Here is an 18,640-nt window from a genome sequence, read left to right on the forward strand (position 1 = left end):
AACACTGTAATGCCAGCATTTCTGAGGTATGACTGAACCTTTGAGAAGAACGATGGTATAAATGTTTTAAGCCTTGTGAAACAAGAAGACAAACTCATCATTAAATCTAAATAGCATAAAACTTACCAATTTTGTTGTGTGGCAAGGTACTGTTTTTTTTTTTTTTTTGTGTGTTAGTTGTTGGCACATTGGCTTCTGTGGCCATAATGCATCTTCCAAAGTTTTTGCAATTTACTCTGATCCAAGCCCGAGGTGGGATTCGAACCCACGATCTTTGGGTTGCCAGGCAGGCACTTTACCCACCTGGCTAGCCCAGTCGGCTGCAAGATACTGTGTACTGAGTCCTGTTGAAAAATGCAGTTTTGGACGTCTGTGTGATGATCCCTAATAACGGGTTTCAGACACTCCTCCAAGATAGAAGTGTAGGTTTCTGCATTCACCATTCCATTAAAAAACTTAATTCGCCCCACCCCTTTGCTTTATGCATCCCCAGACCATCTGATCAGCTGGGAACTTTACAGTCGGTGTTATGCAGTCAGGATGGTATCCCTCCGATTTCTTCATCTGACATATCGCTTCCCATCCGAGCCTTGCAGGTTGAATTTCGATTCATCGGAAAAGATGACGGTGTCCCATTACTCCTTTGTCCGTGAAACATGCGTTTTAGCCCAAGCAAGTCACTTCTTCCTCATTTCTTGGGTCAACAAAGGCTTCTTCTTGGGCCGATTGGAATGCAGACCACATTCCAAAAGACCACAAGTGCACGAACTATTCTTTGGATAGTTCGTGCACTTGTTTTGATACCAGAGGCAATCTCAAAGTCCAGTTTTAGATCAGGAGCACTAGCATGGCAATTACGAAGGCATAGCCATTTCAAATATCGATCTTGGTAAGGTGTAGTCACTCTCGTACAGCCTGATCCAGGTCTTCTCTTCACAACACCGGTTCCACACTTTAATTTCAGATCCCAGGATACTGTTGACTGGTGGCAGCCTATTTTATCAGCGATAGCACGCATAGAAAGCCCTTCCTGGGACAGAGCAACAGCTACACTTTTTTTTTCTTGGTGTCAACTGACCATAGGGAGCCATTCTTACATCTCTGCAAAACAGGATATTAATGAGCGTGTGTACCCGTCGAACACCGTCTTTATAGAATCGGCTGAAGTAATACCTTTGCTTTGCGACAAACAAAATTACTGTAATAAAACAATATCTTATACGTTTCACTACAAATGTTACTTTTTTTAAGGTGATGCAGTATTTTTGTCCGCCACTGCATATTAGTAGTAGGTGGCATGGTAGTAGGTGCAAGCTGTGCTGGCGCCTCTGTAGCCAGGAGCAGCAGTGCGTAGCACACGCTTCTTGATTAGTCCAGGGTTCGAGCCCGTCACCACCAAATATGGAGGATGCGGAAAGGTCAGGGAATGACCATGAAATATCCCGGAGAAATATCGCCTTAGTTGCTCATGCTCCTAAAAACCAAATAAACAAACAACAAGCAAGATGTGCTGGACAAAGCATCTCTGAAACGGCAGTTCTCCTGAACTTTTCACGCACCACAGTTTCAAGGGTGTATCGAGAATGGTAAAACAAACTGAAAACATCCTCTCAATGGCACTCCTGTGGAAGAAAATCGCTTGTTGATGAGAGAGGTCAGAGGACGATGACTAGAATTGTGCAAGCAAACAGATGGGCCACAATGTTCCACATCACGTCAGAATACAACCTTGGTGCACAGAACAAAATATCACAACAGACCAGTAGTTGCACTTTGTTGTGAATGGGCTACAACAGCCGACGGCCACATTGCGTACCTTTGTTATCAATGAAGAACAAGACAGAACACCTCCTGTAGACACAGCAACACCAGCACTGGACTATCGAGGATTGGAAAACAGTTGCTTGGTCTTATGAGTCGAAGTTCCTGGTGCATCATGTTGGAAGGCTCAGAATTTGGCAAAAACAACATGAATCCATGGATCCGTCATGTCTGACAACTACTGTGCAGGGAATGTTTTCTTGGCACAAGTTGGGTCCATTGATACCCAGAGATTCACATCTGAATGCCACATCGTACCTAAACATCGTTGCTGACCAAGTGCATCCGTTCATGTTGACAGTTTATCCTCAGTCAGATGGTTGCTTCCAGCAGGATAATGCGTTAATACACAAAGATCAAATCACTATGGAATGGTTCCAGGAACATGACAATGACTTTTCTTTGCTGCATTGGCCTGCTCAGTCCACGGATCTCAATCCTACTGAACATCTTTGTGATGAGATGGAAAGGTCTGTTCGCTGCAGGCCTACACCTCCGTCGAATCTCAAAGAACTTCGTGACACACTCATGTCTGCACGGTACTCCATTCCTACACAACGTTTTCAGCATCTTGTTCAATCTATGCCTAGACAAATTCAGGCTGTCTTGAAGGCTAAAGGCGGATCAACACGCCATTAGGTAGGTGTACCTAATAAAGTGGCAGCACTGTGTATATATACAGTAAACCCCCGCTATTCGAGGGGGTTACGTTCCTGAGAAATGCAGCGAATACCGAAAACGCGAATACTGAGTTATGGCTCCCATAGTAATAAAGGGGTTCCTTTTCAAAGTATGAAATATATAAGAAAAACTAGTCTAAAATTGTCTATGTATGTATATATGTACCTTCATAAAATGACTATGTACATAGACAGTACATAGTGAAATGCAAGCATATGCCATCGAAATGAATATAAGAAACAATTTAATATTAAATGTAATATTTATTAGAAATTTCAAATAAATCTTTCAAATCAGCGCCTTTGCTAGCTAAAAAAGTTATCTCGCCAGTGCTATCACCAGTTTCGCTAAAGTGTTGATAAAGGAGTTTTGCCTTTTCACGAATGATGAGTGAACTTAAGGGAATTTTATTTTGAGTTCGGTCTTCTATCCACAGATTTAAAACCTTTTCCATTTTTTCAAATTTAACATCACGAGTTACAGAGCAAATTTTTGAAGCAATTAGCGCGTTTTCACGGACACTACGGCGGACTTTTTCTTCCGATTTCTTGATTGATCATACCGTTGACTCATTGATTTTATAATGTTTTGCCACTGAGGAGACACTTTCACCATTAGAAATTTTATCTAATAACTCAATTTTATTCGCTAGTCATCACCTTTGATCTTTTCACATTTCCCGTTATTTGTAGCCATATTTTTGTACGGGTTAGAAAGAACTTCTCCACAATAAAGTCACTTTCTTCCATTAGCACACTCGAAAAAGTCTGTTTTACACTGCAAAATGGTAGATTTATCACTTTTGTAAGCATATCAATTTATAAATTGATAAATTTATTCAATTTATAAGCATATAAATTAAAAGCAAACGACGAAACCTTCCATGACAAGCACATAACACATACTGAACAAGGATTAGCAAGAAACATCCATGCTCGCGATTTTGTCACCCCTCTCCCCCCACCCACTGAGCACTGTTTTGACAGGAAAAGATAATTTTAGCCATGCCCATGTTTTTTTATGGCGAAAAATGTTCACTTCGCTTTAAAATTCACATTTTTTTTAGGTTTCATTTCATATTAAATCAGCGACCGTGAAACCGTGAATACAGATACCGCGAATAGCGGGGGTTTACTGTATTGCAAATAGCTATTGAAGTATTGATTGATGCTATTATACATGCATATCTGTGCAAATGTCTTTAAAAATAAACACAGTTTATTTTTAAAGACACTTTCACGAATACGCATGCAATAAAAAATACATAATAAAAAATTAATATTTTGTTAATAAACAATTTATCCACTAGGCCAGTGGTCTCAAACTCAAATTGCATGCGGGCCAAATGCACGATCTGAAAGCAGCTGACGGGCCGGAATTTATTTTTTTTTTTTACAAAATGAAAGTGAGTATAAGACCCGTATTTACAACAAATACATAACTGAAATGTATTCGCAGGCCGTGTAAAATTGCTTCAGGGGCCGGATGCGGCCCGCAGGCCGCCAGTTTGAGACCACTGCACTAGGCCACCCACGATTCTAAAAAAAAAAGGTCAGGTTACCCCCCCCTCCACTTTGGGAGGGGGTACAAACTCCCATGAGACTTGTGTAACCTGACTTTTTTTCACCATTATGGAAAGTGTTCATTAGTGCTTCTGAGATTAGGACAAGTGAGACTAAACCAATGTTATTGTCTGTTGTGTTCACGCACCAATCAGTACATTGTCTGCCACGCCTATATGTCAATCAATATATTGTTCTCGACTTCTGCTTCAAACCAATAACACCTACAATCTGTTTACTGAGCAAGCAACACTAGTGCGGTAGCGGCAAAAAAAGTTTGAACGGTAAGTTACCCGAAGTTCGCCGTGGTTCTTGTGTTGGCTTTCTTTACCTTTGCCAAATTTTCTAATTACTGGAACTATTTTGTATTACTAGCTATCTTACCTTCTGAGTCAAGATCAAAATCATCATGAGAAAATTTTTCTGGTCCATAAGCAATAAAAATATCCTCCTCTCCAAAGAAGTCAGCTAAACTGGATACCTAACAAAGCAATGAAAGGGATTAATCAGTGACATAAATAAACAAAAATTAAATTCATCACATCTTCTACATGTAGGATATTACCCAAATATATGCTCTCAATCATTCAGTTTAGCACAAATTGACTTTATTTTGTTTTATATAATTTTCACAAACAGTAATTCAGTACTGAAACTAATCCAACTTTATTGTAGATAATATAAGCATATTAAAAGTATAAAGTTATGGAAAAAACAGATAAGCGAGGTAGATGCAAAAAGTTTCAGGAATTTTACTAGTTTATGTGCACACGCACAGAAGAAAGGTACTTTTAAAAAGTACCTTTCTTCTGTGCATGTACACATAAACTTGCTTCATTGATCTTTCCAAGCTTTGAAACATTCTTTAAAATCATGTTTTTTTAGTGCACATAGGGCTGCTTCAGTGTTTTTTTTTCTTTGATATCGTCCACAGTAGTAAAAAATGACACCAAATCCCCATATTCAGTTTAGAGAACAGCTAAGAGTTAGATAGTGCGTGGTCAAAGGATTAGGGGGGCTGCTACATAACTGCGATGTTTTTTGCAGGCAAGAACTGCTGAAATGCCATCACCATGTGACTGGGCACATTTTTATGGCGCAGGATCCAGGTATCTTTCCATTTCTGAGGTCGTCTTTGCCTCATATTTTCATACAAATGTGTCAAAACTTCAATGTAGTAATGCTTCCCCCTCCCGATCACAAATTCATGGTGCAATATGTCCACATCATCAAAAAAAAAAACAATTAGCACAACTTTGACATTGAATTTTGTTGCAAGAGACTTCTTGAGCCATGAAAACATTTTTGTGTGCCCTTCGGATGATTTCACCTTAGTCTAGGGATATAGACAAACAACAGTCATTCCCAGTGACCACTTTTCTTAGGAAGCTCAGATCATACGTAGATTTTTCAAACAGATAACCTGCGATGGCTTTCCTGTTGACCATTGACAGAAAGTGGGGAACAAACTTTGCACACACACATGATGCATCCCAAAATCTTCCATCAAGATTGCGTGTACTGAGTCTGCAGACAGTCCAACTTCACGAGCAATCTCAACAAATGTCATTTGCCTTATCATTTCACGAGTTCCTTCACTTTCATTACAATTCCATCGTTGTTACACTATGAGATTCATTTTCCTGTTCAATTTCCAGCATTTCCTGCTCAAACTGCTGTTTTCTTCAAAGCATCATCTCCATAAACTTTCTAATGCATGCAGCATCTCTGTTGCACTTTTCTCAAGTTTAAAATACTTTGATGTTAGCACACTATCCAAACTGTAACATTCCACAATCAATCAGTTGTGACAAACAAATGAAATAGTTAAGCCAGTTCCCACTTGGCGTGCGCACCAAAGTTAATATCAACATCAATGCCCCATAAAACCTTATGGCCATAGCACAAACCATTTAAATACCAGTGTGCAATTCTGGGAACTGTTTGAATGTACTATGTATGATTTAATCTTATTATTTTCTCTCTACATGTGCAAATGCACGTCCCTCACAACTTGAAACTTCTAGGATGAACATCAAATTATTAGTATTCAAGAAATTTCAATAATCAAAATATTAAATTGTTAAAAATCATTTTAAGGTCATTTGAAATTCCTAAATGCTAGTGAAACTTTGGCTAGTTTAAACATATTAGTAGAAGGTCAAATTTAAGTCAATAAAAGAAATTCTTCTTGAAAAAGGTTAGACAGTAACATAAATGAATGAATAAAGTTAGTATTTAACAAATGATACAAGGAAATAAGTTATGCAGCATCAGCCAAAAAAAAATTTCCCCCGTCATATATCTGTCCGCTCTAATAATTTGCATAATCCTTCCTTAAATTTATTCAAACTATCCACTTTCACAACACCAGATGATAGCTTGTTCCAACAATAACTACCTGTTGGGTGAAAGAAAATTTCTGCACATCTAACATGCAAACCCTTCCTCGATTTAAATTTATACCTCCTCATGCACTGTCAGAGCAAAAGTAAAGATTTCCATCGACATTTAGCTTTCTTAATCCATTCAAAGTCTTAAACACCAAGTTCAGATTTCATCACAGGTGTCTAACAACCTCTGTGAAGCTCAGAGAATTTCATATCTGACCACACATTACACCTAAGTCTTTTTCATTCTGCACTACCCTGTGTGTGTGTGTGTGGTACCACATAATTAGTATGTCGTTCTGGGTACTGTTACTACATACATTACTGCTACCCACATGCAGTACCTTGCATTCGTCAATGTTAAATTCCAATTGCCACTTCTTGGCCATCTGACTAATTTTTCTCTATTTTGTTGAAGTAGCATACTCTCCCTGATTACTATTACAAAAATTTAGACCAGGGGTTCCCAGCCTTCTTTATATGCTAGAAGATAAGACTTATGTTTGAACGAGCGCGCTGATTGGTTGGGAGATATAAACGAGCACTCTGATTGGCTGTTGATTTGGTGGGCAGGGCCTGTTCTGATTGGCTGTTGAGTCAAGGGGGAAAAATATTTATTTTTGTTCTTATTTTGCTCCCTAGATGGCGTTGCATATTTTTTCTATTTTTGTTTTATTTAGGCTCGAACCAATGTCATCCTTGCTGGTGGTCTGGTGCTTATCCCCAGGGCTACCCTTTAAGTTATAAGAATGTGTAAATGTGCTTGTTATAGTTAAAAGTGTGACGTCGAGAGACCTGTATTCTGCAATGAATTGTGGGGCCTTCTATCGCAGGGCTGGGTGCCAATCGTTGCATTATTTCTTCTAGTTGTTATAAATAAATAAATTTTCTGTTTATACTCCGGGATGACCAAACGGTCAGAGGAGTTCACAAGATAGATAGAATACAAGAAACAGCACCGTATTCAGTAGTCACGGGCTTGAAACCCGGTCACTCAAGGCACGTGTACTTATGCACCCGCGCGCCTGACCACTAGGCTACGGCGGCCTCATGTACCTGAAACAAAAAGTTTTTATTTATTTAATTTCCAATGTTGATACTATTGGAAATAAATACAGTGTTATTGTTAGTCCATTTTGCCAGTGAGAATCTGAAATTAATGATTTTTTATTTTATTTAATTTTATGTGTTTTGATGATTAAATATATATATATTTACCCTAAGTATGTTGGCGCCATCTATCAGTCCTTTCTGCAAGCTGAAATGTGAGAATCTGAAATTAATGATTTTTTATTTTATTTAATTTTATGTGTTTGATGATTAAATATATATATTTTTACCCATAGCTATGTATGGTAGCTCCATCTATTGGTCCTTTCTGCAAGTTGAATTTGTCTCCCGTGTTTAGAGACACTCTGTCTGAAAAGTAGATTTTTAGGTGTTCTGTACTGCTTTTGATCTGTAAATTTATTTTCCAATGCTTTTCCTTCTTATTTTCTAGAATGTAAAGTTTTTATTTCCATTGTTGATAATATTTGTATCCCAATGTTTAGAGATACACTTTGCCTTTGAAAAAACCTGAAAAAGTAAAGATTTTTTTTTGTTCTGTAGTGCTTTGATGTGTAAATTTATTTACCAACACTGTGAACGATGACTATCTATTGGTCCAATCTGCAACTTGAATTTTACTCTATACATTTCTATACTTTAATATTTCTAAAAGTAACTTCCCAAAATCTAAGGTTATTGATTAATGGAAAAATTAAAATTTATTTTTTCTAGTAACTAAGAAAAAAAAAAAAAAAGACAGACAATATTTACAAATAGATATATTTTTATTGACAAACAAAAAAAAAAAAAAAAAAATATATATATATATATATATATATATATATATATATATTATACACACAAAATTACAATGTGGGGGTTATTGTGTTGTTTTCCCCAACAACAAAGCCTTCAATGTCAATTGTCAACCCCTCTTCTTCTAACAGTAGCACCAGCAGCTCACACAGGGCGCACAGAAAAATCATTATAAACGCCACCAGTATTCCTCAGCATCCTGTAAGTAAGGCATCTCCATTTGGAAAAGAACAAAAAAAAAAAAATGTTAGAAGATTACAATGATCCTCGTGTCGTGGGAAGTTTCAGTAGTGTTAATGCATTACAAAAATATACAAAACTACCCAGGCGTGTCGTGAAAGAGTACTTGGCATCTCAGCCTGCTTATGTGAGACACAAACCTCAAAGAGTTAATTTTCCTAGAAATCAGATAATAGTTCCAGGGCTACACCATACATTTCAGTGTGACTTAGCAGAAGTTTCCAATCTGTCTAAAGATAATGGGGGAGTATGTTATTTGCTCATTTGTATAGATGCATTTTCAAGATACGCCTGGGTGAGAACACTTAGAAATAAAACTTCAAAGCAAATGGTAAAGGCATTCAAATCAATTTTCAAGGAAGAAATGCCATTCAGTCTTAACAGCGATCAAGGCAAAGAATTTACAAATAAAGATGTAAGAGCATTATTTAAGTCTCTTAACATTAATTTCTATACTACTAGGTCAGAAAAAAAGGCAGCCATAGCTGAATGTTTCATCTGAACTCTGAAAGAAAAAATATTTAAAGGGATAACTTATTCTGAAAGTAAGAAATATGTGCGCATTCTTCCCGACATTGTAGCTACTTAAAATCGAACACAGCATCAAACCATAGGGATACCACCAGCTGATGTCACATTGCATAATGAAGAAGACGTCTACAGGAAATTGTACTTGGAAAAAAACAAAGAACAGATTCCTAAATTTAAACTAGGGAATCGTGTCATTCTAAGCACAGGTTCTCATCTTTTCCATAAAGGATTCTGGGGTAGTTGGAGTCGTGAGGTGTTCACTGTAACCCAAGTATTGAAACAAAGGCAACCAGTTGTGTACAGAGTCAAAGACAGGGCCAGTGAAACGATTGAGGGCACCTTTCATGAACAACAGCTACAACGTGTTAATCTCCAAGACACATTGCCTACCGATGTCTATCTTATTAAAAAAGTACTTAAGGCATGACGTTTAGGAGGAGAGCATCAATTACGTGTTAAGTGATTAGGATATCCAGTGTCCTACAACTGTTGAGTTCCAGCTAAAGATGTTCTTCTTAACCCTACCAAGTAACGCGAGCATGGATTTCCATCCCCAGAATACACAGTCTAATTTTACTGTTATCTTGCCCGATGCTATACCTCTCAATGGCAAATGGGAGGTTGCGTTGGCAGAAATCCACGTTCCTAATTCCTGGAACAAAATTTCCGAAGGCTGGGCTGAGTTTGCAACTTTGCAGAAAGAACTTTCACCCAGGAACACTGAGGTTTACGTGTTGGACGCCGAGTACGAAAATTCGACTAAACTGATTGACCATATGTGTAGTCTTAATGCCAATTTAGAGTTTAAAGTAGTAGAGACAGAAATCAGGGCGAGATTCACAATTAACATTAAGAACAGCAGTGAGCTGCATATGGCTTTCCGAACTGCTGAAATTCTGGGTCTGATCCCTAAATCTAAAGCCAGGAGTGATGTTGGTGACAAATATAGAACTTTCAAAAGCGAACCACTGGAAAGTGGATACATAAAGGTAAAATTATGTTAACCCCCAATAACGACCACCAGCGTAGACAGGAGGCTTGTGTTCATAGGACCTTCGACTCGTGATGTTCACGAGTATAAAATTCCTTATGGTAATTACAGTAGCATCTCCGAAATCCTACAAGCTATTACCGAAATTGCCCCCAAAATTAAGGGAAGTGTAAATACCCATGGCTTTGTTTCTTTCGAAATAGAAAGTGGGGCGTGTCTTCGTTTTCCTGAGACAGGACTAGGCAAGCTGCTCGGTTTTGACCGTCTGCATGGTGATTTCAAAGGAACTGTGAGATCGAGATTTGCATGCGATATAAATAGGTGTCGGCTCTAACTTCGTTTATAGTAACGTGATCGAAGATCAGATCGTAGGTGATACCAAAGCTCCTCTTTTGCGAGTAGTACCGTTCGGAAAGAGGTGAATTCTCACATTTGGATTATTACCCAGTACTTCTCTCAAGCATTCATTCCGTGACTATTCAAATTCGCACAGACAACGGTCAGATATTTCCATTCAGAGGAGGGAAACTCTAATTAAGCTACATTTTTGACCCCAATGAACGCTTAGGTGGAATACTACACCATGCAGGCGGGGGGGGGGGAGTCTTACTTTTCCGGAGCAGCAATCCAGAGAGGTCAAGGATTAGGCAGCATATTCCGTTCAGCATTTACATTTCTCTCTCCTCTTCTGAAACCCGCAGCTAAGTTCATTGGTCAAGTGCTGTCAGCAGGTTGTAATATGCTCGATGATGTCATTTTGGGAGCACCTGTGAAACGATCATTTATAAATCGAACTTCCAAAGTGGGACAAGCCATAAAGAAAAAGTCCACAGTCAGAACGGAGGAAAATGCCGAAAATATCAGGACATCTTTCAATGATGCAGATGATGTCAGAATTAGATTTGTTCGCACAGCCGGCTACTAATCTGTGCATCGAACGGTCTTTCACGTCACGTTCTTGCCTTTAGCATCTGTGGACACACCAATGGAGTTTTCCGTTCCGGGAACGTAGGAAGAATATTTGGACCTGGAAAAACTTATTTGTGGCTCAAAGTACAATTAACCCAAAGCAATGGTAAAGAACTACAATCGAGTGTGGGTGTTGTGAACAACTTTTTCCATTCCCTGTTTAACCGTGTTGACCTTTTCGTTCAGGATAAACTCATCAATCCCAGCAGTGACACCTATGCCTATAGAGCTTATTTAGAAACGCTTTTGAACTTTGACCAAGGAGCTAAAAACTCCCAACTCAGTACAGAACTGTTCGTAAAGGACAATGTTTGCGATGTGCCACAGATGTTTTCTCAAACTGATAGCGGTATGAATCAGCGTATGAAGTACTTTTCGAAAAGCAAGACGGTAGAGCTTCTAGGACGCCTCAGACTAGATTTGTGCCACCAGGCCAAATATATTATTAAAAACATATGACTCCGTCTGAAAATGGTTCGCAGCTCACATGAGTTCTATCTGTTATCTCTCTACACTACGGCAAAGGTGCACATACGAGAAGCCTGTTTTTTTGTGCGTAAAGTTAAACTAAATCCCAACAAACAGTTGCCCACATGAGTGTTATTGAAAAGCACCCACTTGTTTAGCCCATTAACAGAGTTAACGTTACTTACTTCTCAGTTCCCAAAGGTATGTCCAATTCTACCAGAGACAATATATATCTAGGCCAGATCCCCGCCCATCTACTCGTCGGTATTGTGTCCAGTGATAGTTTCAATGGCTCCTTCAAACCCAACCCATTTAATTTTACACACTACAACCTGTGCTATTTACTTCTGACGGCCAACGGGGTCCAGTATCCTTCTGTACCACTCCACCCGATTATAAAAACGGACATTATACTAGATCCTACCTGTCGCTTTTTACATCCCTAAACAAGTGAAATCCGGACTGTGGAAATGACATATCCCTCTTGGATTATACAGAAGACATGCTATTTACGCCTTCGATTTAACCCCAGATCAAAATGCAGTTGCGGAATATATCGACTCAACACGTCAAGGTGGTGTTCGCCTTGAAATGAAATTCGCAGAACCACTTCCCGAAAAAAATAGCAGTGATCTTGTATGCCGAATTCGAAAACATTCTGTCTGTGACTAAGGACAGGGCAGTTCTCATAGACTATGAACACTGAACAGATCCTGAAAGTTTTAGAAGCCAATGGTGAATCGGGAAAACTTCTGATCGGTGTCTATGCGCGAGATGAATTACCGTCAAGAATACAGAGAAAACCAGCCCTACTCGTCGTCAATACTGACTTTGCACACATGCCTGGCACACATTGGGTGTGTATTTACCTGGGAAAAAACGAAAGCCAATATTTCGACAGCTTCGCAAGACCTCCACCAGCGGACATTGCAGAGTTCCTTAGCCAGAAGAGCAAGAAATGGACTTATAACAAAGAGTTAATTCAACATCCAGAATCTATAGCGTGCAGACTACACTGCAGTTTTTTCTTAATTCAGATGTAGAGGTATTTCTATGCAAAAGATTGTAAACAAATATTATTGTAAAGATTTGTGGGCAAATGATGTAATTACCACATTAGATGTAATTCAACATTTACTTCCAAAATAAATTTTTTTTTTTAAAAATTGCTTTATTGAAAAAAAAATAAATCAAAAAAATACTCACCATAATGATATCCATTTTTGCTTATTCCTCAAGCGCCGAAGAGAAATCAGCGCCATATAACTCCGTTTGACTAACTTGCGATGCTTCTCCGCTCTGCCCTCGGGATGAGTGGAGAAGCTTCAGAGGGAATGCTGGGTAACGACATGGAGCTTGGTATCGATACAGCGGCTTCAGTGTCACCTTAGAAATCGCCTGTTTTGCCGCATTGGTTTTCAGACCCAAATAAGACTACAGAATCTGAAGATACATTTTAACTTTAGACTCCGGAGGCAAGTCTTGTCTTTTTAAGATAGCCGACATTTGCTCGTCTAAAGATACCAGCAGTTTTAGTTCTGGTGGTGCAGCTACAAGCAGGAATTTGCAGAAAGATTCACTCATCTTCTGATCAAACTTGTGATAAGTGGTGCGATGATGCTTGCTAAGAGAGAGAACAACGCACCTCCTTGCTGATGGATTAATTTCCGCCTTGTTTTAAAGGCGACTTTTTTTTTTATCGGCTAGTGTTCTAAGCAGGCGTTTTTTTGCGTTCTAACCTTGTTTTCACTGTCTGTCAAAGGAATGTTACCTTTGATTATGTGTTTGCAAATCTCACAGAGTGAATCAATTTGGGTGGGATTTGAGGCCTGTTTTGGTCGAGCTTCCGACATACTTCATAAAGTTAGCGTTGCGTTTTAGATGTCCAGCCACTTGGGTACATAAATGACAGTAGACCCTTCGTTTGCCAGCACGTGTGTGTGCGCAGTCTCAGTCAATCGTCAGTATCCTGACAAAAATGAAACAGCAGATATGAATGCGGATTGTGTGTGGCATCTTTATATATGTCAACAAGAACACGTGACATACCGGGGAACACTTGACTTGCTAGATGTGAGATTTGTCTCGAGTCACGGGAATTTTTAAAAACAACCACATAGTGCGAATTCAAGCTAATAGTGCGGAACTGAGTACCTTGAGAGAATAAGTTTTGTGTTAATAAAATCACACTCAAATTTCTGTGGTGTGATCCCTGTATAAATATTTCGGGCACTACAGCACTATCTTTTGCCTGGCTAATGAGATCGTCTAAAACGAGTAGTGTTTACTCTAGGATCGAATTCAGGGATGTTTAAACCCTCTACAAACTCAATTTGTAGGTATCGTTGAAACGTATCTTGAGTCTCTGAATAGCAATAGACGATTCTTTGAGGTGGTGGCGAAATTAAATTTTCACTATTTTCTAGCAGAGACAATAAAAACGTCTTCCCACTCTGTGTTGCTCCGGAGACTATAGCTGTAAATGGGTGGTTCATCATTGTGTAAGTGATCGCACGCGAGTCTGGACCCCGTATTTATGTGTGTTCGCGCGCTTGTACAGATGCGAGAGGTAGGACTAGCAATGGTAAAGATAGAAGGTGACGTCTCCAGAAAAAAAGATGCATTGTCCCCATTTTAAAAAAAGTTGTGAGAATTTCACTCTGAAAAAGATGCGTTTTTTGGAAACTGCTTTTTTTTGTTTTGCCTTGAGCCCATTGTGACAATACGAAAGGGTTGTGTGCATTCCCCACCCAACATCTAAACGTGCCCGTCACATCCTCACAGGTGGTGGGGGTGCCACGATCCTCCCGCGATTCCCCCCTGCGCACCTTCACAAACGTGACGTCGGGAGAGAGGATGGGGAGGTGCGTGCCCGGGCGCCCTCGCCAACATCCAGAAAAAAGGAGATGCCACCAGGGTAGCCACTGAAATCTGCTTGGTGTCAAAAACATGGGGATTGTCTAATGTTGACAGTTTGATTGATGTCTAGGTGGTTAGCTTTCACTAGGTGTCTTGGAAATATCCATAAGGGTAAATGCATGTGTTGTCTCCAACCACCCGTTAGTGAAAGTAAATCCAAACCTTTTTGTGACTGAGGACTCAAGGAGACGAGAAGTGCGTTTTTCTCTTCGGACAGAAAACGGTACTTCGACTGAAATATCAACATGTTAGCCTTTTACTGCAGCTGTCATAACGTCCATGTTGACTACGTTCGCGTTTTTTGGCATTAAGGGTCACGCACTTGCATTTGGTCACTGTTTTACTCCCTCAGGTGTGGAAGGAGTAAGATTTGGGACCCGTCAAAGCGAACTCAACAATATGATCTCCAGATAATTCATCTGTGAGGTGTCCCAACGAGTGACAGACGGGTGGACGTTCGTTGCCCGGTTTCTGGATGAATACTACACTATCCGTGTCGCAGTATAAAAGAAGGTGGCGTAGAGTGGCCATAGCCTTATAGAGCTTCATTCAGCCATAGGAAGCGACGAAAGAGCCAATGAATGCATTCCACGGATGGTAGGGTTCCTCCGTTCCCTCGATTGGAGCGAATGCAACTTGCATTATTTCATCTGACACTAACGTGGCCTCGTGTATGATTCTTGTATCATCCATGAAAAGCTCTACAATGCTTTCGTAAGTGTTACATACTTTTGTACTCACCCTATTGGTTCTCATTGCGAACCTCCCCCACAGAGAATTCAAACACAATTTACCAAGAGCACATTTTGCGGGGTTCGCCTTTATTTCGTTTCTGTCCGTAGCGATACTTTCTTTACTTTTAAAGTCGGAGATGTACGTGGGTTCAACCCCCTCGGGCCAGCCCGACGCCTCCTGTTTGATTTTCAGGATGTCTATGTAGCCACCAAATAATGACTTAAGGCTGTCTTCGAAATGCCAAAACTTTGTAGATGTCATTAATTTTATAACCGCTCTCAACTGCCAGGTAAAACTCGGGCATGCACCAGATCCCCGAAAAGCTCCAATCCTCGTGATTACACGTGGGCGACATCTGCTTGGCACAAGCACTGCATAGTGGGAACACTAGCTTGCCATTGGAGCTTATTGGGAGGACGGGTAAGAACTGCTTCTTGGGCACTGTCACCCTTGCATGGATGACACCAAAGTATGCATTGTGACTATAATCAAAGTCGCTAAGAACGACTTTAGGGTGACCGCGAGGATATACGCCATATTTGCAAACCCACGGATACAACGAACAGAAATCCACATAGTGAATCTCCTCGTTATCCGACGCCTGGTGGTAAAGTTTAAAACAATCAGCTCTACCACCTCTGAGAGCATTACGTGGAGTAATCAATTTGTGCGTTATGAATGCTGCAACAAAATCTTTCATGGCTGGGTCATTTTCTGTTGGCTGTAAAATTGTCATTCCCAAACGGAAACCACATCATATCCTTGAGACCTAATGAAGGCTTTGCCGTCCATGGTTTCAGCGTATAGGGATCCCATAGGTTTGTTTCTTTGAGTTTGTATAGTGTTAAAACTAAAACACTTCTTGCATCTGTGATAGCATCCATAAAACTTGTAGGCAGTGCTACCACAAACTCCATCTAATAAAAAAGGACCTACTCTAACTTCCCCACCCTGTGATCGAGCTTGCTGAATTTTAATGTTGTTCTGTTGTTCCAGCCACGAAAGCCAAGCCAACGCCTTCCTAGTCTGTGTGTTACTCCTTATGTATCCACCAGGTGGCAGGATAGCCATTGTGTTTGGTTCTAAAAAGTTTCTTGTGAAGATCCTGCTACATGCACCAGCGAATAGTGATCTCTTGACAGAAAGGATCAAATTGCAAGACTCTTATGAAGAGAGAGCGAAAATTATTGCAGGAATCTCGCAATACCGTTACGTCATCCAAGGCATAAGCCAAAAGTTCACACTTCAGGTTGTAGGTCTCTCATGACTTCACTTGGTACCACAACATGAATTCTGCACGGGTTTCTTCGCTCATGAATTCCGGTTTAAAATATTTTTGGTCGGGTAAAGCTCCCACATAATCTAAAGTATCTATCTTGTGGAATTCATGACGGAAGAAGCCACTTACGAACCTCAGGCAGCTCGAACACTGATGGTAGTTTGGGAGCGGAATGGCTAGAAATGAATAAGAGTCCAAGAAGACTGTTTAATGTGGACAGAAAAATGCCCAAAATTTTCGACCCATCATAGATCGTATGGAGAACTATGTGTTTCGTGAAAATATAAGATAGCATGAAGTAGCCGTCAAAATCACGAAAGTTGTGAATGACCACTCGCGCATTCTGAAATTTTGGCTCAGAGTGTCGAAGTTTTCGGCCATCCCTGCCTCGTTTCAGTCTCTCGGACTCCTAGCAGCTCATCCAAAAACTCAGCCATGCAATTTCAGCCCCAGTAAACGCGTTCTTGATTACCAAAAAAAAAGCAACGCAGAGCACAGCCACGTGTTCACCATTTAGCAAGATTGTTTCTGTGTCAAAGTAAACAACAGAAACATCGTGCTTCGGGTCCTCAGGTTTTTGAACAAAACAATGTTGTGTTTTGTGTGCAGTCTTAGAGTGGCTACAGAACTCAGAATCGATGCATTTGTGTGCTGTTGGTAAGAAAAGTGCACAAACAAACGCAACAGCGATGCACTTCAGAGCAAGTTTTGTTTGCCCTTTTTTTTTTTGGTAGTTGTTGGCGCTTCGCTTCTGTGGCATAATGCACTTCCCAAGGTTTTTGCAGTACCTTGATCAAAGCCCAAGGCGGGATTCGAGTTAATGCATTTTTCTCCTTCGAAATAATGATTGCAAGTTACATAAAAGAAGGTTACTTTCGTTATGAACGGCGATCGCTCTGCATCTATTGCACTTGAAAGCGCAATTGTGAGTATTCAACCTCTCACGATTAAGCATGGCAGAGGGGACAATAGTAATCACTGCCAAACAAAGCTTTCAAAGATCGCACAAGATCATAATGACCATCGTGGCTGAGAAGAAATACCTGTTTATCAGCAGTAGGGCCCCGATATGCAACTTTAAAACCACACTCGGCGGGAATGACAACGATTTGGAAATCGGGGATCGCACGCTGAAACAGTTCAACTTCAGTCAAACCACAACTTCCTAAAGCAATCCCTGCGATTCCATGTACATTAGTAGCCCTGATAGTTTGCATATTACATGCATCCTCTCGCATCTGTCTAAGTTTTAGCACCGTCCTGATGGGCTGAAATACCGACAGATATAGCTCTGGCAAGACACAAACTGTTGGTATTATTGATTTGAATAAGATTTTTTTTTTTTAGTCATTCAAATTCAACATTGCCGGTTTTTTTATGTTCTCAGGATGGTTGCTCCCGTCCCCCCTATTGGTGATATTAATGAGAATGACGTCCAGACTCAAGTAATCCGTAAGAATAAACTCGCTGTTTGACTGGTCAATGACTATGAAAGCTGACATCACACGGTCAAACATCAGGTCTGTCAGTGGCATGAATGGTAAGTTTATAGAATTTTTTAGACTGGGAGCGTCTAAACACAACCTAACATGCGAATAAACGCCCTGGTTGTTTAAACAAGCAATTATCTCTTCCGACATCTGTCGCAAGTTCAAAAAAAACAGATCACCATCGGCTAGTGCTCCTATATCTCTAAACCGGACCTCGAAAGTTTTACACAAGGCCCGGTATTTTTTTGAATAGCACTCAACCCCGTCCTGAATGTTGTAAAAGTGCTCAAAATTTTCATCATGTGCATCTCCAGCTTTCTTCCATCTAAAATTTAAAAAAAAAAATCGCGTAAGAGGAGGGACTTTTTTTCACTGACAAAAAAAAATAATAAAATAATAATAATATAGACATACATCATCATCTTCACTAATCTGCAAAATAGACAGGCTCTTTGGACTCAAATTCTCGTCTTCGTGGAGCCCCGCACCTTCCAAAATCTTGATCTCAGTTGAACAACTCATATTTTCGCTACATGCGGGGTTGAAAATAGCAAGTTGTTCGGGGTCAAAGAACTCCGAATTTTGAAAGAATAATGGTTAGAAATACAATTACCAAACAATAACTCTATAAAGCAATTTTAAAAATTGATAAAAATTTTTCAGTGATGAAAAAATACTCACACTTGAATACATCAAGC

General features: G+C 39.9%; 1 protein-coding gene across 1 annotated transcript in view; it reads right to left on the reverse strand.

Moving 5' to 3' along the window:
* Nucleotides 1–18,640, reverse strand: part of LOC150090910 (serine/threonine-protein kinase DCLK1-like) — a 482,386-nt gene that overhangs the window by 418,810 nt on the left and 44,936 nt on the right. The window contains exon 2 of the mRNA XM_090377039.1: nucleotides 4,449–4,545. Within this exon, the coding sequence (XP_090233165.1) occupies nucleotides 4,449–4,545 (97 nt within the window). The remainder of the gene's footprint in view (nucleotides 1–4,448; nucleotides 4,546–18,640) is intronic.

The sequence above is a fragment of the Mastigoproctus giganteus genome, chromosome 1 (assembly GCF_048544385.1).
Source record: "Mastigoproctus giganteus isolate SK-2022 chromosome 1, ASM4854438v1, whole genome shotgun sequence".
NCBI classification, from domain to species: Eukaryota; Metazoa; Arthropoda; class Arachnida; order Uropygi; family Thelyphonidae; genus Mastigoproctus; species Mastigoproctus giganteus.